At 45.9% G+C, this 24,753-nt stretch overlaps 1 protein-coding gene across 2 annotated transcripts; it reads left to right on the top strand.

The window, feature by feature from the left end:
- The first annotated feature begins 1,716 nt into the window (after nucleotides 1-1,716).
- Nucleotides 1,717-19,067, top strand: LOC124011408. Of its 2 annotated transcripts, none has more exons than XM_046324747.1 (13): nucleotides 1,717-1,856; nucleotides 2,662-2,760; nucleotides 2,952-3,161; nucleotides 5,247-5,313; nucleotides 6,229-6,278; nucleotides 12,071-12,149; nucleotides 12,233-12,312; nucleotides 12,654-13,118; nucleotides 15,048-15,225; nucleotides 16,287-16,434; nucleotides 17,158-17,293; nucleotides 17,501-17,705; nucleotides 18,127-19,067. In XM_046324747.1, the coding sequence occupies exons 3-13, from the start codon at nucleotides 3,131-3,133 to the stop codon at nucleotides 18,356-18,358; spliced, it is 1,671 nt and encodes a 556-aa protein (XP_046180703.1). In that variant the 5' UTR covers nucleotides 1,717-1,856; nucleotides 2,662-2,760; nucleotides 2,952-3,130; the 3' UTR covers nucleotides 18,359-19,067. The 2 variants fall into 2 exon arrangements, with proteins under 2 accessions (XP_046180703.1, XP_046180704.1); XM_046324748.1 differs by lacking the exon at nucleotides 1,717-1,856 and adding an exon at nucleotides 1,980-2,133.
- The last annotated feature ends 5,686 nt before the right edge of the window (nucleotides 19,068-24,753 follow it).

Below are 24,753 nucleotides of genomic sequence, written 5' to 3'. Positions count from 1 at the left end.
TGTATCATGATGAACAAAATCCAGTTATCAAAAGCCATGACACAATTTTCTGGAATTTTCCAAGCTGTTTAAAGATGGTCACCTTAGGGCATGTGAATTTCTGACCCACTGCAATTGTGATACAGTGAATTATAAATGGAAAAAAATCTGTAAACAATTGTTAGAAACATTTCTTGTGTCATGCCCAAAGTAGATGTCCTAACTGACTTGCCAAAACTATAGTTTGTTAACAAGACTTTTGTGGAGTGGTTGAAAAACGAGTTTTAATGACTCCAACCTTAGTGCATGTAATTTTCTGACTTCAACTGTATGTGCAGCATTTGCATAAATACACTGAGTATATTTGCATATACATATTTATTTTATATTTGAGTTTTTTAAGTAGTCCACTAAATAAGGGTTCGTCTTTGAGTCAATTTTTTGCCACATTTTTGGCATCTATGATTTTTTTCCCCCTGTGGGACTCATATTTTTAGAGAATAATTGGACAGAAGTATGAGAATAAAATGTTTCTTTACTGTGAATTTGCAGGTGAGCTATTTTTTTGTGGACATCCTGCCCCCAGCACAGCTTTCTTTCATTGTCCATTTCCTCTTTGATTTGAGTATCTTAGACCCTGACAGTCATCCTCCACTCTCCACTTCATCACTTACCCTGTTTTCACTCTGAGCTGCAGAACAGTCTGGATTTACTGCAGAGGGGTTGAGAGTCACTGGTTGGTTCTGATATTCTGTAATCCTCTCCATCAGAGTCTGTTTTCTTCAGTTATGTTGGTGGGTTAGAGAGTCCCTCTCTCCGTCCTCCATGGTTTGGTGAAGATGTGAGGGCTGAGGTGGGTTCTCCTGATCAGTCATTTTCCACACATGCAGGAGAGAATTAGAAATCTATGATATTAGCCTCCCCCAGTCCTTGAAGCTGCTCTTCCTCCAGACTGGTCCTGAGTTCCTCTTCCTCATGTTCATTTTAATGTGTGTGAGCTCTGTCATCCTGCCTCAAACTGGGGCTCCGCTCCTCGGGACTGCTGCTCAGGAGGAACCTCTTCAGATATGGGGAGAGTGAGCTTTTGGGGATCTGATAAAGTCTATGATAATTCAATAAATATTTGGTTTAAAACTAAATCCCAAAGTGTTCTTCTCTAGGTCCTGTCTAAAACATGCAATTACAAAATTTGAAAACGCTAACTAGTTTATTGGTTTAAGTACAAAAATAATTATTTAGTACAAAGAGAATACTTTGGGTTTTAGTACAAAGAATACTTTGGGTTTTAGTACAAAAGAATACTTTGGGATTTAGTACAAAGAGAATACTTTGGGATTTAGTACAAAGAATACTTTGGGTTTTAGTACAAAGAATACTTTGGGATTTAGTACAGAGGATACTTTGGGATTTAGTACAAAGAGAATACTTTGGGTTTTAGTACAAAGAGAATACTTTGGGTTTTAGTACAAAGAGAATACTTTGGGTTTTAGTACAAAGAGAATACTTTGGGATTTAGTACAAAGAGAATACTTTGGGATTTAGTACAAAGAGAATACTTTGGGTTTTAGTACAAAGAGAATACTGCTATGGGATTCAACATTACAATTGCAGCGTTGCCTTTCTACTTGTATATTTACAATCGTGTACTTTTGGCTTCTTCTATCTTGCCGAGATGCCACATGAATGATTTATGTTAATACAATTGCATGTCGTCAATTCAAACCTGTTCTGCGTAACCTTATCTACGTCATTACCACTAGTTTTCCGCTCGGCCTGTGAGAACTTCCGGTGCACCGTTTTGAATCTTCGTTTGGTGTCTTTCGGTTGCTATCCGAGACTTGGGCCCAAAGCAAATGTATTGACCATAATCTTCAAAGGTAACGTTATGTCCCGATTCGCGAACATCTGATATTGAATAAACAAATAGTAATGCATATTGAGTTAAACTTGAGAAACGGTATAACGTTTAACATTTATTTACAGTCGTGGTTATAAGGGTTTTAGTGGCAGGCATTAGCTAGCGTCCAATCCGGTATCATTGGGTCGTCATATCCCCTCATTGAAGTCTACATTTAAAATGGTTTGGTAAGAGTTAGTCTAACGTTGCAATACCTCAAATCACGTCTATGGAAGCCTGGATCTCGACGATGCTAGGTAAGAGTTATGGGTAGGGTTTAGGTTAGTTAGGGTTTAGGTTAGTTAGGGTTTAGGTTAGTTAGGGTTTAGGTTAGTTAGGGTTTAGGTTAGTTGGGGTTTAGGTTAGTTAGGGTTTAGGTTAGTCGGGGTTTAGGTTAGTTAGGGTTTAGGTTAGTCGGGGTTTAGGTTAGTTGGGGTTTAGGTTAGTTGGGGTTTAGGTTAGTTGGGGTTTAGGTTAGTTGGGGTTTAGGTTAGGGACGTCCCAATGATATATCGGATAGCACACACCATTAGCTTGCTAGGCTACTACTTACACCCCGTGCATAATCAAATACCAAGCTAAAATACATTTGCCTGCTACAAGAATGTGTCTTGCTACTAGCTATTGTTAGCTAATCAAGATACCGCATCATCAAAATGTGTCTTGTTTGTTTTCATTGCCCAAAGAGGGCTGGCCAGGGCATTGCTAACTATCCGTGGGTTCGCAGCCCGGACATGTTGTTACCGTGTTGTCTCCAGATAATCGTCATATTGTCGCCCTTACAGAGAGAGACCATGGATGATGATAATCACAGATTATTTCAAAGAGTTGCAGAGAAACTGGGCTGGTCAGAGAAGGGAGGATTGGAAACAGCAGAACAACAGGTATGTTGTGGTTTTACTAAGGCACATGAATTACAACCTCCAGTGATTACCTTAATCAATTCCACACGATTTCCTATGACCAGGTCAAAAATACTATTTGTTTTTACCAGAGTCCTATTGTCCCCGGTCAAAAGTAGTGCACTATATGGAATAGGGTGCTATTTCAAACACATCCTGTGTCTTCTCTGCAGCTGATTAAGAGCGTCGGTAAGACTCGGCGTCTGGCCACAGGCTATCATGGCTCCAGGGGTGCTCAAAACCTTCCTCCCCCAGTCCAGATACATCTGCCTGACACTGAGGAAGAGGATGACGGAGGCCCAGGAAAGAGAACCAGGTCTCCAAGGGCAACGGTTACAGGACCAAGGTCTTAATGGAGTCCAGTGACGATGATTTTGACCAGTGTAAGTGAGAGTCGGTGGGTTGGGTTCAAATCAAATCAAATTGTATTTGTCACATAGCAGATGTTAATGCGAGTGTAGCGAAATGCTTGTGCTTCTAGTTCCGACAATGCAGTGATAACCAACAAGTAATCTAACTAACAATTCCAAAACTACTGTCTTATACACAGTGTAAGGGGATAAGGAACATGTACATAAGGATATATGAATGAGTGATGGTACAGAGCAGCATACAGTAGATGGTATCGAGTACAGTATATACATATGAGATGAGTATGTAGACAAAGTAAACAAAGTGGCATAGTTAAAGTGGCTAGTGATACATGTATTACATAAGGATGCAGTCGATGATGTAGAGTACAGTATATACATATGCATATGAGATGAATAATGTAGGGTAAGTAACATTATATAAGGTAGCATTGTTTAAAGTGGCTAGTGATATATTTACATCATTTCCCATCAATTCCCATTATTAAAGTGGCTGGAGTTGGGTCAGTGTCAATGACAGTGTGTTGGCAGCAGCCACTCAATGTTAGTGGTGGCTGTTTAACAGTCTGATGGCCTTGAGATAGAAGCTGTTTTTCAGTCTCTCGGTCCCAGCTTTGATGCACCTGTACTGACCTCGCCTTCTGGATGATAGCGGGGTGAACAGGCAGTGGTTCGGGTGGTTGATGTCCTTGATGATCTTTATGGCCTTCCTGTAACATCGGGTGGTGTAGGTGTCCTGGAGGGCAGGTAGTTTGCCCCCGGTGATGTGTTGTGCAGACCTCACTACCCTCTGGAGAGCCTTACGGTTGAGGGCGGAGCAGTTGCCGTACCAGGCGGTGATACAGCCCGCCAGGATGCTCTCGATTGTGCATCTGTAGAAGTTTGTGAGTGCTTTTGGTGACAAGCCGAATTTCTTCAGCCTCCTGAGGTTGAATAGGCGCTGCTGCGCCTTCTTCACGACGCTGTCGGTGTGAGTGGACCAATTCAGTTTGTCTGTGATGTGTATGCCGAGGAACTTAACTTGCTACCCTCTCCACTACTGTTCCATCGATGTGGATAGGGGGGTGTTCCCTCTGCTGTTTCCTGAAGTCTACAATCATCTCCTTAGTTTTGTTGACGTTGAGTGTGAGGTTATTTTCCTGACACCACACTCCAAGGGCCCTCACCTCCTCCCTGTAGGCCGTCTCGTCGTTGTTGGTAATCAAGCCTACCACTGTTGTGTCGTCCGCAAACTTGATGATTGAGTTGGAGGAGGCGTGCGTGGCCACGCAGTCGTGGGTGAACAGGGAGTACAGGAGAGGGCTCAGAACGCACCCTTGTGGGGCCCCCGTGTTGAGGATCAGCGGGGAGGAGATGTTGTTGCCTACCCTCACCACCTGGGGGCGGCCCGTCAGGAAGTCCAGTACCCAGTTGCACAGGGCGGGGTCGAGACCCAGGGTCTCGAGTTTGATGACGAGCTTGGAGGGTACTATGGTGTTGAATGCCGAGCTGTAGTCGATGAACAGCATTCTCACATAGGTATTCCTCTTGTCCAGATGGGTTAGGGCAGTGTGCAGTGTGGTTGAGATTGCATCGTCTGTGGACCTATTTGGGCGGTAAGCAAATTGGAGTGGGTCTAGGGTGTCAGGTAGGGTGGAGGTGATATGGTCCTTGACTAGTCTCTCAAAGCACTTCATGATGACGGAAGTGAGTGCTACGGGGCGGTAGTCGTTTAGCTCAGTTACCTTAGCTTTCTTGGGAACAGGAACAATGGTGGCCCTCTTGAAGCATGTGGGAACAGCAGGGTTACTAGACTATTAGGATATAAAGGGCTGTTTCCAAGAGGGCTGTTAAACATGTTCTCTGCTTCTGTGCTGAAGGGTGTCACCTTGTTGCGAGTTGTTATATTAAACCTGAATTGGTTTTTGCTTGACTTTACCTACGACTGCTGTCTTTTTGTTCACCTGGAAGATTCCTTTACACCTGGTCCAGAGCTGTATGAGCATTGGCCAACTCCTGATTATGGTTCTCATGGTGACAACCATGTATGCCTATGACAGCTATCCATTGAAATACTGTAGTTGAATGAATTAATCTCCATGTTCTTCTTGTCTGTAGTTCTTGTGGAGCAGGCTACACCCAAAACTGCTTCTCGGAAACATTGCAGTTCTGCTAAGAAAGTCAGGTAAAGTAGTTATTTGTCCAGCTACGGTCGGCACAATTACCGTATAATTGTGTAACTGACAGTTATGTATGAAGTCCTTCATGAAAATAAAATACCTGTAAAAAACCAAAAAGATGGGACAGCATTAGTGCCCTGTTGAGTCCGTTTCAAACATGGTGGATAAATTAAGATCATTCACTTTACCGTTAAAAAAGTGGTCAGTTCTGGTCTGCTTAATGGGGTGATTCTCCAATAGACACCAATACAATAGCAGCTGATTGTAACGTAACCAGAAAAAATGAGGGAGTGGGGTGTCTTGTTTCCTGCCTGGTATTGTGTTGCAATCATTTCCATGGAAATGTAGAATGTTCATTCAAGTCATGTGGCTCATGCAACGGAATGTATTTTTTTTAATGTCAGTTGAGTTCAATCAACAAATCGCAGCACATTTTACTTCCTGCTTTGTTCATATGGGTACACTCACAATGGCCGCCAGTCCACCCATTATGCCATAATTGACCTGAATGGGGACACCCGTTCGATTCATTCTATCTCTATGGCAGCACATACAGAGGAGAATAGAATATTATAATTGTTGTTTATTTTATTAATTTCTTTTCATTTATTAGTGACAGCTCTCATGTGGCTGGCCAATTGCTGTCATTCACAATTCCATAACTGTCACAGTCCTACTTCCAGCCTTAAAAGCCTTGTCGTCTTATGGCTCTATTCAATCAATGTCCGATTGTGCCGACATATTTTACAGTGAATGCGGTCTCCGCTAACCTGGTAACATTGCCTTGAAATTTCAATCACGCTGTAACACTGAACTTCCACGATACGGATTGAATAGTGCCCTTAATCCCCTTTTCTCTATCTAGTCATTCAATTGGACTAAATGTGTTATTGTTTCTTCCCTGATTCTCTCCCCTCTAGTGAACCAGTCCTTGTATTAAGCTCAGACAGTGATGACCACTTTGAAAACTGTAAGTATCATACTGGTGCCTTGACATAAGTATTGGGGAAGTCATGTTTTGATCATTGTCATCATATTTTGAAACCCAATGAGGCTTCAGAATTCTTCATTGAAACAATGTTGTATGTAAATGGGTCTTTGCCATGTCGAATTTGGTGTATGTCATTTCTAAGTCAAAGAACAGAAGTCTTTCTGACTGTCCGGGGCCCAGTTTCCTAAATGCATTTAAATTCATTGTTAGAACCTTCGTAGGAGCATCATTAAATCTCACACCTTCCCAAAACAGTCCTTACCAAAGTTGTACTTGAAAACACTTGCAGTGGGGAGATCAAGTATTTGATACACTGCCGATTTAGCAGGTTTTCCTACTTACAAAGCATGTAGAGGTCTGTCATTTTTTATCATAGGTACACTTCAACTGTGAGAGACGGAATCTAAAACCAAAATCTAGAAAATCACATTGTATGATTTTTTAAGTTTGCATTTTATTGCATGACCAACAGTCGTATGAAAAGTTTGGGCACCCCTGACAATTTCCATGATTTCCATTTATAAATAATTGGGTGTTTGGATCAGAAATTTCATTTTGATCTATCAAATAACTGATGGACCCAGTAATATTTCAGTAGTGAAATGAGGTTTATGGGATTAACAGAAAATGTGCAATATGCATCAAAACAAAATTAGACGGTGCATAAATTTGGGCACATCAATGTTTAGTAGAGCCTCCTTTTGCTAAAATAACAGCGAGATGATAGCCTCTAATGGGTGTCTGGATTCTGGATGAAAGTATTTTGGACCATTCCTCCTTACCAAACATCTCCAGTTCATTAGGTTTGATGGTTGCCGAGCATGGACAGCCCGCTTCAAATCATCCCACAGATTCTCAATGATATTCAGGTCTGGGGACTGGGATGGCCATTCCAGAACATTGTACTTGTTCCTCTGCATAAATGCCTGGGTAGATTTTGAGCAGTGTTTTGGGTCGTTGTCTTGTTGAAATATCCAGCCCCGGCGTAACTTCAACTTTGTGACTGATTCTTCAATATTATTCCCAAGAATCTGCTGATATTGAGTGGAATCCATGCGACCCTCAACTTTAACAAGATTCCCAGTACCAACACTGGCCACACAGCCACACAGCATGATGGAACCCCCACCATATTTGACTGTGGGTAGCAAGTGTTTTTCTTGGAACGCTGTGTTCTTTTGCTGCCATGCATAACGTCCCTTATTATGACCAAATAACTCACTCTTTGGTTCATCAGTCCACAGCAACTTATTCCAAAATGAAGCTGACTTGTCCAAATGTGTGTTTGCATTCCTCAAGCGACTCTGTTTGTGGCCTGTGTGCAGAAAAGGCTCCTTCCGCATCCCTCTCCCATACATCTTCTCCTTGTGCAAAGTGCGCTGAATTGTTGAACGAGGCACAGTGACACCATCTGCAGCAATATGATGTTGTAGGTCTTTGGAGGTGGTCTGTGGGCTGTTTTTGACCGTTCTCACCATCCTTCGCCTTTGCCTCTGATATTTTACTTGGCCTGCCACTTCTGGCCTTAACAAGAACTGTGCCTGTGGTCTTCCATTTCCTCACTATGTTCCTCACGGTGGACACTGACAGCTTAAATCTCAGCGATAGCTTTTTGTAGCCTTCCTCTAAACCATAATGTTGAACAATCTTTGTTTTGAGGCCCCCATGTTGCCACTCTTCAGATGTGAGTCAGAGTCAAACAACAACTTGCAATTGGCCTTAAATACCTTTTCTCATGATTGGTCACATAAATATCCTGTATTACCAAATCATGAGAGAGCAAACCAAACACAAGTCGGAGTTATCATAAAGGCCATTTTAATTATATGAGCTTCACCATAGCCCTGTGACTCTCAGATCAATTCAGTGTCATAAAGGAATTCTCTGAGAGTGCTTACATAATGGCTACTGAGACCGGCAACAGACAGCATTGGCTATAAATTATCGTTCAGTTTGGTCTCCTAAACCGAAGCTCCTATCTCGTTCTTGGTACCACTTAGGACCCAAAACATTACCTCATCCATTACATTTACATTTACATTTAAGTCATTTAGCAGACGCTCTTATCCAGAGCGACTTACAAATTGGTGCATTCACCTTATGACATCCAGTGGGACAGTCACTTAACAATAGTGCATCTAAAACTTAGGGGGGGTGGGGTGAGAGGGATTACTTATCCTATCCTAGGTATTCCTTAAAGAGGTGGGGTTTCAGGTGTCTCCGGAAGGTGGTGATTGACTCCGCTGTCCTGGCGTCGTGAGGGAGTTTGTTCCACCATTGGGGGGCCAGGGCAGCGAACAGTTTTGACTGGGCTGAGCGGGAGCTGTACTTCCTCAGTGGTAGGGAGGCGAGCAGGCCAGAGGTGGATGAACGCAGTGCCCTTGTTTGGGTGTAGGGCCTGATCAGAGCCTGGAGGTACTGAGGTGCCGTTCCCCTCACAGCTCCGTAGGCAAGCACCATGGTCTTGTAGCGGATGCGAGCTTCAACTGGAAGCCAGTGGAGAGAACGGAGGAGCGGGGTGACGTGAGAGAACTTGGGAAGGTTGAACACCAGACGGGCTGCGGCGTTCTGGATGAGTTGAAGGGGTTTAATGGCACAGGCAGGGAGCCCAGCCAACAGCGAGTTGCAGTAATCCAGACGGGAGATGACAAGTGCCTGGATTAGGACCTGCGCCGCTTCCTGTGTGAGGCAGGGTCGTACTCTGCGGATGTTGTAGAGCATGAACCTACAGGAACGGGCCACCGCCTTGATGTTGGTTGAGAACGACAGGGTGTTGTCCAGGATCACGCCAAGGTTCTTGGCGCTCTGGGAGGAGGACACAATGGAGTTGTCAACCGTGATGGCGAGATCATGGAACGGGCAGTCCTTCCCCGGGAGGAAGAGCAGCTCCGTCTTGCCGAGGTTCAGCTTGAGGTGGTGATCCGTCATCCACACTGATATGTCTGCCAGACATGCAGAGATGCGATTCGCCACCTGGTCATCAGAAGGGGAAAGGAGAAGATTAATTGTGTGTCGTCTGCATAGCAATGATAAGAGAGACCATGTGAGGTTATGACAGAGCCAAGTGACTTGGTGTATAGCGAGAATAGGAGAGGGCCAAGAACAGAGCCCTGGGGGACACCAGTGGTGAGAGCGCGTGGTGAGGAGACAGATTCTCGCCACGCCACCTGGTAGGAGCGACCTGTCAGGTAGGACGCAATCCAAGCGTGGGCCGCGCCGGGAGATGCCCAACTCGGAGAGGGTGGAGAGGAGGATCTGATGGTTCACAGTATCGAAGGCAGCCGATAGATCTAGAAGGATGAGAGCAGAGGAGAGAGAGTTAGCTTTAGCAGTGCGGAGTGCCTCCGTGATACAGAGGAGAGCAGTCTCAGTTGAATGACTAGTCTTGAAACCTGACTGATTTGGATCAAGAAGGTCATTCAGAGAGAGATAGCGGGAGAGCTGGCCAAGGACGGCACGTTCAAGAGTTTTGGAGAGAAAAGAAAGAAGGGATACTGGTCTGTAATTGTTGACATCGGAGGGATCGAGTGTAGGTTTTTTCAGAAGGGGTGCAACTCTCGCTCTCTTGAAGACGGAAGGGACGTAGCCAGCGGTCAGGGATGAGTTGATGAGCGAGGTGAGGTAAGGGAGAAGGTCTCCGGAAATGGTCTGGAGAAGGGAGGAGGGGATAGGGTCAAGCGGGCAGGTTGTTGGGCGGCCGGCCGTCACAAGACGCGAGATTTCATCTGGAGAGAGAGGGGAGAAAGAGGTCAGAGCACAGGGTAGGGCAGTGTGAGCAGAACCAGCGGTGTCGTTTGACTTAGCAAACGAGGATCGGATGTCGTCGACCTTCTTTTCAAAATGGTTGACGAAGTCATCTGCAGAGAGGGAGGAGGGGGGGGGGCGGAGGATTCAGGAGGGAGGAGAAGGTGGCAAAGAGCTTCCTAGGGTTAGAGGCAGATGCTTGGAATTTAGCGTGGTAGAAAGTGGCTTTAGCAGCAGAGACGGAGGAGGAAAATGTAGAGAGGAGGGAGTGAAAGGATGCCAGGTCCGCAGGGAGGCGAGTTTTCCTCCATTTCCGCTCGGCTGCCCGGAGCCCTGTTCTGTGAGCTCGCAATGAGTCATCGAGCCACGGAGCGGGAGGGGAGGACCGAGCCGGCCTGGAGGATAGGGGACATAGAGAGTCAAGGGATGCAGAGAGGGAGGAGAGGAGGGTTGAGGAGGCAGAATCAGGAGATAGGTGGGAGAAGGTTTGAGCGGAGGGAAGAGATGATAGGATGGAAGAGGAGAGAGTAGCGGGGGAGAGAGAGCGAAGGTTGGGACGGCGCGATACCATCCGAGTAGGGGCAGTGTGGGAGGTGTTGGATGAGAGCGAGAGGGAAAAGGATACAAGGCAGTGGTCGGAGACTTGGAGGGGAGTTGCAATGAGGTTAGTGGAAGAACAGCATCTAGTAAATGGCATATATCAAATACACCCCCTCCTGGACAAGCTTACAGAGAGACGTGACTGGCACACAGACATTATGGAGCCAACCTAACTGGTTCCCCATTAATCACCCCATCCCTTCACATGGTTTAGGAATAGTTAGAATAGTTAGACACATTCACAGATTCACAGTTAGACACATTCACAGATAAGACTAACCCGACCTCTCCCCTCTCTGGGCCCAAGTAACTTATCCCACATAAGCATGCTTATGAAAATAAATAATAGATCTTATTTATAAATGTTACGTAAAGAATTCTGATTCTGCCACGACAGATTGGATGCACTTGTCTATGAAGTTCAAGGCTTAATGAGCTCACCAAACCAATTGTGTGTTCCAATGAATCAGTGCTAAGTAGTTACAGGTATTCAAATCAACAGAATGACAAGGGTGCCCACATTTTTGCATATTTTTCACATCTGATTTAATTTCCTACAACTTAATATTGCTACACTAAAAATCTTTGTCTGGACAATACCCAAGTACTCAGCTCTTATAAGAAAATTAATGGCATGCCACTGTGATAATTTTCTGTGACGACAGAGTAAATTATTATGCAGCCTCAAGAGGGGTGTCCAAAGTTTTCATACGACTAAGTATTTGATACATCAGAAAAACAGAACTTAATATTTGGTACAGGAACCTTTGTTTGCAATTACAGAGATCATACGTTTCCTGTAGTTCTTGACCAGGTTTGCACACACTGCAGCAGGGATTTTGGCCCACTCCTCCATACAGACCCTCTCCAGATCCTTCAGGTTTCAGGGCTGTCGCTGGGCAATACGGACTTTCAGCGCCTTCCAAAGATTATAGACTATAGGCCTATATATTATAAATAGCCTAACTACGGTATGTTTTATAAATAGCCTACCTACAGTATATATTATAGGCCTATATTATAAATAGCCTACCTACAGTATAGGCCTATATATTATAAATAGCCTACCTACAGTATATATTATAAATGGCCTACCTACAGTATAGATTATAGGCCTATATATTATAAATAGCCTACCTACATTATAGACCTATATATTATAAATAGCCTACCTACATTATAGATTATAGGCCTATATATTATAAATAGCCTACCTACAGTATAGACCTATATTATAAATAGCCTACCTACAGTATATATTATAGGCCTATATTATAAATAGCCTACCTACAGTATATATTATAAATAGCCTGCCTACAGTATAGGCCTATATTATCAATAGCCTACCTACAGTAAAGACCTGGCGCTGATGCATTATGGGGGATGACATGTTTATTGTTCCCTTGTCTCGTCTGGTGCCCCTGAAGTCCTGAGCCGTGTGAAAACTCCCAAGCCGAAGCCCAAGGAAGCAGAGCGTGGCAGTGGAGACCAGTACAGTGGAGACAGGTACAGTGGTCCCAACCTCTTACCGTGAATATGGTCCCTATCCTGTGTTAAATACTCAGGTTTATCTCCTATTTTTTCCTCAGCCTCAGAAACTTCATTGTCGACAGCTTTTCCTCCGATGATGACTTTGTCGTTGAGAGGAAGAAAAAACCTACCTCTAAAGGTAACATCGACTGCTTCCCTAGTGGCAATCTATTCCCTATGTAGTGCACTACTTTTGACCAGGGCCAATAGGGCTCTATTCAAAACTGGAGGACTATTTAGGGTATAGGTTGCCTTTTGACACGCTGTCGTTGACTGTCCTCATACTTGCTTGTAATAATCTGAAATCTGTTTCTAATAAGTTATTTCTGCTTGATTTCAGTTCAGCACTGTGATTACTTCTATTTGCATAGCCAGACTTGAAGTAATACCCAGGACGCCTTGGTTAATGATATATTGTCATGGCTAGGGGGAGTTGTTCGGCCTACAGCGTTACATGGAGACTCATCCTGTCTTCTACAGGTGCCTTTAAGACCCCAAAGCCGTCATCCTTCCAGACCCCGGTCAGAAGACCCTTGTCCCAGTGTAACACTCCAGTTTTCCTCAGCGACAGTGAAGAAGATGATGGTATTGTGATGAAGAGCAAGTGGAGGACATGCCACCCTGTGCACCAGCCGCCGCCACAGACGCACAAAGTCAACGTCCTACAAAGTAACCAGAAGGGCAACATCTTCTTTCCCTCTCCCTGCCCTCCTCCTCTGCCTTCCCTCTCTCCCTCCCCTCCTCCTCTGCCTTCCCTCTCTCCTTCCCCTCCTCCTCTCCGCTCCTCCTTCACCCCCTCCCTGACCCCCCTTCCACAGCGGACCCACTCAGCCCTGTCGAAGCTGGAGGACTCAGCCAGCTCAGAGGAAGAGTTCCTCAGCTTACTGGACAGAATTAAGAAGAACCACAAGACCGGCAACACCCCAACACCTAAACCCAACACAGGTAATGCCCCAACTCCCCAACACGGGTAATGCCCCAACTCCCCAACACAGGTAATGCCCCAACTCCCCAACACGGGTAATGCCCCAACTCCCCAACACAGGTAATGCCCCAACTCCCCAACACGGGTAATGCCCCAACTCCCCAACACGGGTAACGCCCCAACTCCCCAACACGGGTAACTCCCCAACACGGGTAACACCCCAACTCCCAACACAGGTAACGCCCCAACTCCCCAACACGGGTAACGCCCCAACTCCCCAACACGGGTAACGCCCCAACTCCCCAACACGGGTAACGCCCCAACTCCCCAACACAGGTAACGCCCCAACTCCCCAACACGGGTAACGCCCCAACTCCCCAACACGGGTAACGCCCCAACTCCCCAACACGGGTAACGCCCCAACTCCCCAACACGGGTAACGCCCCACCTCGGGTAACGCCCCAACTCCCCAACACGGGTAACTCCCCAACACGGGTAACGCCCCAACACGGGTAACGCCCCAACACGGGTAACGCCCCAACACGGGTAACGCCCCAACACGGGTAACGCCCCAACACGGGTAACTCCCCAACACGGGTAACTCCCCAACACGGGTAACTCCCCAACACGGGTAACTCCCCAACACGGGTAACTCCCCAACACGGGTAACTCCCCAACACGGGTAACGCCCCAACTCCCCAACACGGGTATCGCCCCAACTCCCCAACACGGGTAACGCCCCAACTCCCCAACACGGGTAACTCCCCAACACGGGTAACGCCGAGTCAGAGTCAATGTGGAGGCTATATACAGGGTGTTACGGTACAGAGTCAATGTGGAGGCTATATACAGGGTGTTACGGTACAGAGTCAATGTGGAGGCTATATACAGGGGGTACCGGTACAGAGTCAATGTGGGGGCTTCATACAGGGGGTACCGGTACAGAGTCAATGTGGAGGCTATATACAGGGTGTTACGGTACAGAGTCAATGTGGAGGCTATATACAGGGTGTTACGGTACAGAGTCAATGTGGAGGCTATATACAGGGTGTTACGGTACAGAGTCAATGTGGAGGCTATATACAGGGTGTTACGGTACAGAGTCAATGTGGAGGCTATATACAGGGTGTTACGGTACAGAGTCAATGTGGAGGCTATATACAGGGGGTACCGGTACAGAGTCAATGTGGGGGCTTCATACAGGGGGTACCGGTACAGAGTCAATGTGGAGGCTATATACAGGGTGTTACGGTACAGAGTCAATGTGGAGGCTATATACAGGGGGTATCGGTACAGAGTCAATGTGGAGGCTATATACAGGGGGTACCGGTACAGAGTCAATGTGGAGGCTATATACAGGGGATACCGGTACAGAGTCAATGTGGAGGCTATATACAGGGTGTTACGGTACAGAGTCAATGTGGAGGCTATATACAGGGTGTTACGGTACAGAGTCAATGTGGACCTAGACTTGACACTCCAGTACCGCTTGCCGTGCGATCGCAGAGAGAGAACAGTCTATGACTAAGGTGGATTGAGACTTTGGCAATTTTTTGGGGGGCCTTCCTCTGACACCGTCTGGTATAGAGGTCCTGGATGGCAGGAAGCTTTGTCCCAGTGATGTACTGGGCCGTACGCACTACCCTCTGTAGTGCCTTGCGGTCGGAGGTTGAGCAGTTGCCATAATGAGTGTAATACAGGGGGATCTTTCAGTAAAATGGGGAGGCACGTACCTAAAAAGGTGTTAGATCAGAGAGGGTAACGTAACAGAGGAAATCTGCACGCTGGTATACTGCTCCCAACATGTTTAAATATAACTTGTATATTTCTGTTCAGACCGTGTCCACTAACAAGGCTTCTGCCAGCTGTGGTCTTTAATTGGTACATTTCCTTTTTCGTTTCTATATCGTGTCATCTCATTGGCTGCTTCCTGGTGTGTGTCAATCCAGGGGCCAATCAGAAGCCCCCCCTGTCAACTCCACGGCAAAAAGCCTCGAAAGAGGTGTGCCCTCGGCCGTTGGTGAGAACGCCCTTGGATCTGAAGACCCCAGTGCGGCCGCTCGTCTCTAAACCCGCTGTGTCCCAGCCGGAATCCAGACTCAAGACCAGTGGCCTTTCTTCCTCCAGGTAATACTGACCAGGGCCTGGTAGTGTAGCTCAATACTCTGCTGACCAGGGCCTAGGTCAGGGTGTAGCTCAATACACTACTGACCAGGGCCTAGGAGTGTAGCTCAATACTCTACTGACCAGGGCCTAGGGCAGGGTGTAGCTCAATACTCTACTAACCAGGGCCTGGGAGTGTAGCTCAATACTCTACTGACCAGGGCCTAGGTCAGGGTGTAGCTCAATACTCTACTAACCAGGGCCTAGGAGTGTAGCTCAATACTCTACTGACCAGGGCCTAGGTCAGGGTGTAGCTCAATACTCTACTAACCAGGGCCTAGGAGTGTAGCTCAATACTCTACTGACCAGGGCCTAGGTCAGGGTGTAGCTCAATACTCTGCTGACCAGGGCCTAGGGCAGGGTGTAGCTCAATACTCTGCTGACCAGGGCCTAGGGCAGGGTGTAGTTCAATACTCTACTGACCAGGGCCTAGGGCAGGGTGTAGCTCAATACTCTGCTGACCAGGGCCTAGGTCAGGGTGTAGCTCAATACTCTACTAACCAGGGCCTGGGAGTGTAGCTCAATACTCTGCTGACTAGGGCCTAGGTCAGGGTGTAGCTCAATACTCTGCTGACCAGGGCCTAGGTCAGGGTGTAGCTCAATACTCTGCTGACCAGGGCCTAGGTCAGGGTGTAGCTCAATACTCTGCTGACCAGGGCCTAGGGCAGGGTGTAGCTCAATACTCTACTGACCAGGGCCTAGGGCAGGGTGTAGCTCAATACTCTGCTGACCAGGGCCTAGGGCAGGGTGTAGCTCAATACTCTACTGACCAGGGCCTAGGGCAGGGTGTAGCTCAATACTGTGTCCTCTCCTTCACCTGTTCTACACTGATCTAAATACATAGGTTCAGTGAAGTGTTTGTGTGAGTCTAAATCTGGCTGTGTTTCTCTCCTCAGTGTATTAGCAGGGTGTATGACTCCTGGGTGTTTCTCTCCTCAGTGTATCAGCAGGGTGTATGACTCCTGGGTGTTTCTCTCCTCAGTGTATCAGCAGGGTGTATGACTCCTGGGTGTTTCTCTCCTCAGTGGATCAGCAGGGTGTATGACTCCTGGGTGTTTCCTCCAGTCTCTGTCTGGACCAGGCTCCAGCTACAGCCGCAACTTCAAACAGACCAAGGAGGAGCTCACCAGCAAACTGTATCGCCTGTACAACACCAGCGTGTTCGACAGCAAGGTAAACACACACTTTAACTATACATAGTGTTAGGTTCTTAATAACAGGGTCAGAACTGACGGACAACTATGAAATGCTCAAACCAAGTTTATTTATCCAGTGGGTCAGACAGGTGAACAGACAAAGACATGTTCCCACCAGCACCAGTATAGATACTCTGATTTAGGTCAACTCCTCCTTCCCTCTAAACATCACATCTTTGTTGCTAGGCAGGAAGTTAAGTGATGTGGGCAGTAAACTGTTCCTTCTGCCTTAATGTGACCTGACCTCTCATTCCTCACTAATCCACAGCTCTCCACCCGTTCGATTGCCTTTCCCTTTACTCAGTACCATTCCCAGCTTCATCGTCTCTACCATATACATTATATATATATATACATGTAAATGTTCTACATTCCCCTCTCTCCCTCAGTGACATGTAAATGTTCTACATTCCCCTCTCTCCCTCAGTGACATGTAGAATGTTCTACATTCCCCTCTCTCCCTCAGTGACATGAATAAGGATGTTTCATATGTTCACGTTTAGAAGTCAACCCATCAACAGGCTATATATACAGTGTTAAACACACAGGTTATAAGCATACATATACTGCTAGATCACTTGGAGATAAAGATGGAATCTTACAAATTGTTTTGTGTTGACTTGCATCTTACCATCATGTGACCTGGGATTATCTTGCATGTTTTACCTCTTCTTTCCTTTGTAACGTCTTTGTTCCCCAGCTGCCCAGTAACATGTCAGTGAGCTGGAATAACAAGATGAGAAAGACTGCTGGCTACTGCGTCACAGGGCAGGAGAGAGGAGGAGGGAACCGATACGCACGTATCCAACTCTCGGAGAAAGTCTGTGACTCTGCAGGTAGGGCTTCACTGGTTGAAGAACTAATGACATTAAATGTGTGTTGTAACATTTTAAATTAGGTTCTAATGTAAGTCATTTAAAATTCAATTTTAATGTGAATAGCCTGTGTCTGTATGATTTCAAATATCTCTTATCTCCCACCTTCCCTCTCTCCTTCCTCTCCTCTATCATCCAATCCCCATCCTCTCCCTTCTCTCCTCCCAGACCGTCTGCGTGACACGTTAGTCCATGAGATGTGCCACGCTGCCACCTGGTTGATCAACGGTGTGAGGGATGGACACGGCCCCTTCTGGAAGCTGTACGCCCGCAAGGCCACGCTGGCACACCCCGAGCTGCCTGTGGTCACCCGCTGCCACAGCTACGACATTAACTACAAGTACCAGTACCAGTGCAGCCGCTGCAAAAACACGTAGGTCCACACTAACGTCCTGTCTGTCCCCGGCTTACACTTACACCAATGCTCGTTTTAGTGCTGCAAATGAAATGGAGTTTGGGGATATTAAAATTGATTTATTTAATCCAAGGAAACGGAGTCATTCCGTCAAATGAAGTAATGTCCTGTGTGGCTCAGCAGGGGTCAGCAGGGGTCACATACACCAACGATATATCCTCACTGTGTTAATCACTGCGGATAAGTGTCCACTAAATTGCATTATATTATTTCTCTATTAGTTGCCTGAGACTAAACTACCGTATGTATTGTCACAGTTTATAGTTATACTGTCAGACTAGGTAGTTGAAGCCCTCAATCTACCATGGATTCCCATCAATTGATGGCTAAACTCTAAAACCAGTTGATGGCTAAACTGTTCTCTTCCTCCCCTCTGTAGACTCGGTCGTCACTCTAAGTCTCTGGACACCCAGAGGTTTGTGTGTGCCCTCTGTACGGGTCAGCTGGTCCTGCTCACCCCCGCCAAGCCCCGGGCGCCCACACCCTTTGCCAACTTTGTCAAGGAGAACTATGGCAGTGTTCGCCAAAACCTGGTGGGTCAGAGCCACGGTGAGGTAATGAGGAAACTCAGTGTTGACTTCGCCTCCAAGACTAAACTCAGCCAGAACTGAGAAGGAGAGAGAGAGAGAGAGAGTGTGTGAAAGAGATGAGGTGGAATCATTCTAACCTGGATTAGACCTACATTACTCTCGTCTCCTGGACTCTAAAGCACTCTTGATAAAGCACTCTTGATAAAGCACTCTTGTTCAGTAGTATCTGTAAAACCCTGTCTGAACATCTTCATTCCTTGAAGATTTCCACTGCTCTGAAGCAATGGTGGAATCCTTCTCTTTCATCCATCCTAATGTCGTAGATTAGTGGGATCCTTCTCTTTCATCCATCCTAATGTCGTAGATTAGTGGGATCCTTCTCTTTCATCCATCCTAATGTCGTAGATTAGTGGGATCTTCAAGTTGATAGGTCTGTCTTAAATACCTCTGTGTATGTATCAGGTTTTCAGAGGCAGCTATGGTGAGTCTGTCATTCCTCTGTAGCTGGCGTCTCACCGGTACAGTGAAATGAGCCAAGAGACACACTGGACAGTGATTTAAAGGCATCGTGAATCAGTCACATTGTTGAGCCTGTGACATGGATTCATACCCTTCAAATATCATTTTGTGACCAACTGCTTTGAATTACTTGAAATATGAATCAGGAAATGGTTCCATGAAGTTTCATAGAAGGCCGATCTGGCAACTTCACGTACAATTTGTTACATTTTGTCTTGTTTTGTTTGTTTTTTTCATGTTTTGTTTTTGAATAAAGATTTCATGTTTTACATGTCGGTGTCAACTGTACAGTGTGAACATTAGAGATGTTAGTTTACCAGTGTGAACATTAGTGATATTAGTTTACCAGTGTGAACATTAGAGATGTTAGTTTACCAGTGTGAACATTAGAGATGTTAGTTTACCAGTGTGAACATTAGTGATGTGAGGAACGTTATTCTTCTCCTGTTCATAACAGCCATTCTGTTTGTTTTGGTTCATGCACCCTTCATTCAGAGGGCAAATGGGAAAGGCACAAAATGCCTTTGAACAGGGAATGGTGCCAGGTGCACCGGCTTGTGTCAAGAACTACAACGCTGCTGGGTTTTTCAAGCTCAACAGATTCTCGTGTGTCTCGAGTGTGGTCCACCACTAAAAATGACATCCAGCCAACTGGACACAATCTGTGGGAAGCTTTGGAGTCACCTTAGTCTGTGCCCTGACGAATTGAGGCTGTTCTAACAGCGGGGGTGCAGTATGGGTAAAATTGTGACTGACTGATCTACAAATAATATTGAATACTACTTGTTTAAGCAAGGTGATTTGTAGTTCTGTCACTTTACATTTACATTTAAGTCATTTAGCAGACGCTCTTATCCAGAGCGACTTACAAATTGGCAGTCTCCTGCAATGTCAAACAAGAGCATTGTATGGTTAAGAGAAAGATGGACACTGGCCCTATAGCTTCCTTCTTTCTGGCCCATTAGCTATTTCCCCTTGGTTGAGGATTTAGGATTGGTCTGTACCCACACTGCCTGCCGTTTCCACTAATCTTATAACCCCCAGTCATTGGCTGGAGCTGCCTAAATTCTCTCTTGTCATTGGCTGATGGAGCTGACCATAACTTGGTTGGTTTGGCCGGTAGCAGCCTCTGCAGCTCCCTGGACCAGTAACCATACACCAGTAGGAGCAGCGATATCCCCAGGTTATAGGTGGTGATGGTGGTGGCTATATCCAACCTGTCACAGTGGACCCAGCAGGGGAGCAGACCAGTGTCTGGAGGGCCAGGGTAACTGCTGTCTGCCTGGTGCAGAGGAGCCCACCTCTACCCCTGGTGTCCCAGCACACCAGCAGGAAACAGGCCAGTGTCGTGAGGTAGCAGGCAGGGAGAACCACGCCACTGTGAAGAGGCTCAGACAGACAGGGAGCCAGGATGAGAGCTCTGCAACAGGGGAGAGAGATGTTAACCTCCATAGGAGGAGGTGGGAGGAAGAAGAGAAGTAACAGGTTAAATATTGCTTTCATGAATGTTGGGCAGCTCAATAGGTCACTACCTATTGAGTCAATAAACTAGAGAAGGGTATTTTGTGTCAACACAATACTTACACACAGACATATACAATACTGTACAGACGTACAATACCAGTCAAGTTCGGATGCACCTACTCATTCAAGGGTTTTTATTTTTACATTTTCTACATTGTAGAATAATAGTGAAGACTTCAAAACTATGAAATAACATGGAATCATGTAGTAACCAAAAAAGTGTTACACAGCAAAATGTATTTTAGATTCTTCAAAGTAGCCACCCTTTGCCTTGATGACAGCTTTAAACACACTTGGCATTCTCTCAACCAGCTTCACCTGGAATACTTTTCCAACAGTCTTGAAGGAACTACACATGCGGAGATCATCCGTTCACCTACTCTGCATGTAACAAAGACACAGAGTAGGTGAAAGGAAATGTGCACAATTCCCTTTAAATAGCCTACAATTTTAAAGTATTTTCAAATACTTGAAGGGTATTTGAGTCGGTGTATTCTAGTATTTTTTTTTTTTTTTTTAAACTTTCCAAATGTCTTTGAAAGTAATTGAAATACCCTAAGTAGTATTTGAACCCAGGTCTGGCTGACAAACACTCACCTTCAGCTGTCTCACTGTGGTCGCTCACCTTCAGCTGTCTCACAGTGGTCGCTCACCTTCAGCTGTCTCACAGTGGTCGCTCACCTTCAGCTGTCTCACAGTGGTCGCTCACCTTCAGCTGTCTCACAGTGGTCGCTCACCTTCAGCTGTCTCACAGTGGTCGCTCACCTTCAGCTGTCTCACAGTGGTCGCTCACCTTCAGCTGTCTCACTGTGGTCGCTCACCTTCAGCTGTCTCACAGTGGTCGCTCACCTTCAGCTGTCTCACAGTGGTCGCTCACCTTCAGCTGTCTCAATGTGGTCGCTCACCTTCAGCTGTCTCACAGTGGTCGCTCACCTTCAGCTGTCTCACATGTGGTCGCTCACCTTCAGCTGTCTCACTGTGGTCACTCACCTTCAGCTGTCTCAATGTGGTCGCTCACCTTGATTTTTGTCCCCATGTGCAGTTACAAACCGTAGTCTGAGTTTTTTTTACGGTTTTGGAGCAGTGGCTTCTTCCTTGCTGAGCAGCCTTTCAGGTTATGTCGATATTTTTTTTTAACCTTTATTTAACCAGGCAAGTCAGTTAAGAACAAATTCTTATTTTCAATGACGGCCTAGGAACAGTGGGTTAACTGCCTGTTCAGGGGCAGAACGACAGATTTGTACCTTGTCAGCTCGGGGGTTTGAACTTGCAACCTTCCGATTACTAGTCCAACACTAACCACTAGGCTACCCTGCCGCCTCTACACTCTAACCACTAGGCTACCTGCCGCCTCTACGCTCTAACCACTAGGCTACCCTACTGTGGATATAGATACTTTTGTACCTGTTTCCACCAGCATCTTCACATGGTCCTTTGCTGTTGTTCAGGGATTGATTTGCACTTTTCACGGAACGTGTCTCCTTCCTGAGCAGTATGACAGCTGCGTGGTCCCATGGTGTTGATACTTGAGTACTATTGTTTGTACAGATGAATGTGGTACCTTCAGGCATTTGGAAATTGCTCCCAAGGATAAACCAGACTTGTGGAGGTCTACAATTTATTTTCTGAGGTCTTGGCTGATTTCTTTTGATTTTCCCATGATGTCAAGCAAAGAGGCAGTGAGTTTGAAGGTAGGCCATGAAATACATCCATAGGTACACCTTCAATTGGCTAAAATGATGTCAATTAACCTATCAGAAGCTTCTAAAGCCATAATTTTCTGGAATTTTCCAAGCTGTTTAAAGGCACAGTCAACTTAGTGTATGTAAACCTCTGACCCACTGTAATTGTGATACATTGAATTATAAGTTTAAAAATTTGTCTGTAAACAATTGTTGGAAAAATGACTTGTGTCATGCACAAAGTAGATGTCCTAACCGACTTGCCAAAACTATAGTTTGGTTAACAAGAAATTTGTGGAGTGGTTGAAAAACGAGTTTTAATGACTCCAACCTAAATGTATGTAAACTTCCGACTTCAACTGTACGTGCCAATTCTACAATCCTCCCAAGGAACTCATGTTCCTATGTTTCCAGTGAGAGAACATCTCAACATGGTGGGAGCAACCAACCCATAACCTCTCAGCACTCACCACCTCAGTGTAATGGAGTAACCTCTGGAGTCTTATTGTACCTCAGCTGTCTCAGCTGTGGTCGCTCACTTCCTGATCTTCTCATCCCCTCTTCAGCCCTCTCTTTTACCTTCAGCTGTCTCTCTCACCTCAGCCTCTCACTTTCTCCCTCCCCCTCCCTCCTCTCCTCTCCCTTCCCTACTCTCTCTCACCTCAGCTGTCTCTCTCCCTCAGCTGTCTCTCTCTCCCTCAGCTCTCACTCTCACCTTCAGCTGTCTCTCTCACCTTCCTTCCTCTCTCTCCCTCAGCTGTCTTTTACCTTCAGCTGTCTCACTGTCCCCTTCAGCTGTTCACTCTCTCTCTCACCTTCAGCTGTCTTTTACTCTCTGTCCCTCCCTCACCTCCCTCTCTCTGGTCCTTCTGCTAGTCTCAGTTGGTAGAGCATGGCGCTCACCTTCAGCTGTCCACTGGGTAGTGGGTTCAGCTGTCTCCGGGACCACCTTCAGCTGTCTCACAGTGGTAGAATGTATGCACACATGACTGTCAAGTTGCTTTCAGCTGATCAAAAGCGTCAGCTGTCTAAATGGCATTTATTATTTATTATTATTATTATTTATTATTCTCACCTCCTCTCTCTCTCTCTTTCTCCCTCCTCACCTTCAGCTGTCTCACTGTTCTCCCTCACCTCAGCTCTCTCAGTGGTCACCTTCAGCTGTCTCTCTCCCTCCCACCTTCAGCTGTCTCTCTCTCAGTTTACCTTCTCTCCCAGCTGTCTCACCCACCTTCAGCTGTCTCACAGTCTCTCACCTCAGCTGTCTCACTGTGGTCTCTCAGCTCTCACAGTTTCACCTCAGCTGTCTCACTCTTTTACTGTCTCACTCTTTTACCTCTCTCTCGCTCACCTTCAGCTGTCTCTCTCTTTTTCCATGTGAACACTCACTGCAGTCCCCTGTCCCTAAAGCACATCACAACTACCACTGAGCCAATAGTTTGTTGCTGCGATCAAATATTACATGTGCCTATTCACAGCTCTGTTGTAGAGGAAGATATTGTATAGTGATGTAACTCTGCAGGAGTGCATTCTGGGTCAGCGTCACAAATGGCACCCTATTCCCTATACAGTCCACTACTTTGGACCAGGGCTATAGTGCTCTGACCAAAACTAGTGCACTATGTAGGGAATAGGGTGCCATTTTGGACTTAACCTGGCTGTCAATATTTGCCCGATACCACATTAAGGACTGGCTTTGGAAAATCTAGAAACATTTACAGCATCTATTACCCACAGCGCCTCTGTTAATAAAAGCATGTCAGACAACGAGTGCTGATCTAGAATCAGTTGTCCCTTTTAGAATATAATGAATAAGATTATACGGTCAGTGAGGGTCTGATCTTAGACCAGCATTTTGGGATGAAATGCTTTGTGAATACGGGCTCTGAATGCATCTTAGAATGAGTCCACTCTTAGCAATAATGTACTAACATTAGACTAGAGATTAAACGTGGACATCTGTAACACTAGAATGGACACTGGCATCCTGGCAACATGGCTGTAGGACAGCCATCTTGGTCAGGGGAATCTTTCTTTCTAGGGACTCCTCCAACATGGTGACACAGTAGATAGATCGCTATGGTCAGAACATGGTACAGATCAACTACCACTGGTAAGAACATGGTACAGATGCTGGTCAGAACATGTGTCACAGATCTGCTATGAAGATAGAACATGGTAACTCTGATCGCATTATGGTCAGAACATGGTACTGATCACTATGGACCAAAACTAGTCAGAACATGGTACTGATCGCTATGGTCAGAACATGGTACAGATCACATGGTCAAAACAGAAACATTTACAGATCACTATGGTCAGAACATGGACAGATCTGATCTAGAATCAGTTGTCCCAGAACATGAATAAGATTATGGTCAGAACATGGTCTGATCAGATCACTTTGGTCAGAACATGGTACAGATCACTAGAATGGTCAGAACATGGTACTAAGATCACTAGGTCAGAACATGGTAACACAGAATCACTATGGTCAGAACATGGTACAGATCTTTCTAGAGACTCCTCCAACATGGTGACACAGTAGATAGATCGCTATGGTCAGAACATGGTACTGATCGCTATGGTCAGAACATGGTACAGATCGCTATGGTCAGAACATGGTACTGATCGCTATGGTCAGAACATGGTACTGATCGCTATGGTCAGAACATGGTACTGATCACTATGGTCAGAACATGGTACAGATCACTATGGTCAGAACATGGTACTGATCACTATGGTCAGAAC

Source organism: Oncorhynchus gorbuscha, linkage group LG23 (genome assembly GCF_021184085.1).
Source record: "Oncorhynchus gorbuscha isolate QuinsamMale2020 ecotype Even-year linkage group LG23, OgorEven_v1.0, whole genome shotgun sequence".
Taxonomy (NCBI): Eukaryota; Metazoa; Chordata; class Actinopteri; order Salmoniformes; family Salmonidae; genus Oncorhynchus; species Oncorhynchus gorbuscha.
The sequence above is the reverse complement of the archived record's forward strand: the minus strand, read 5'-3'. Positions and strand labels throughout refer to the sequence as shown.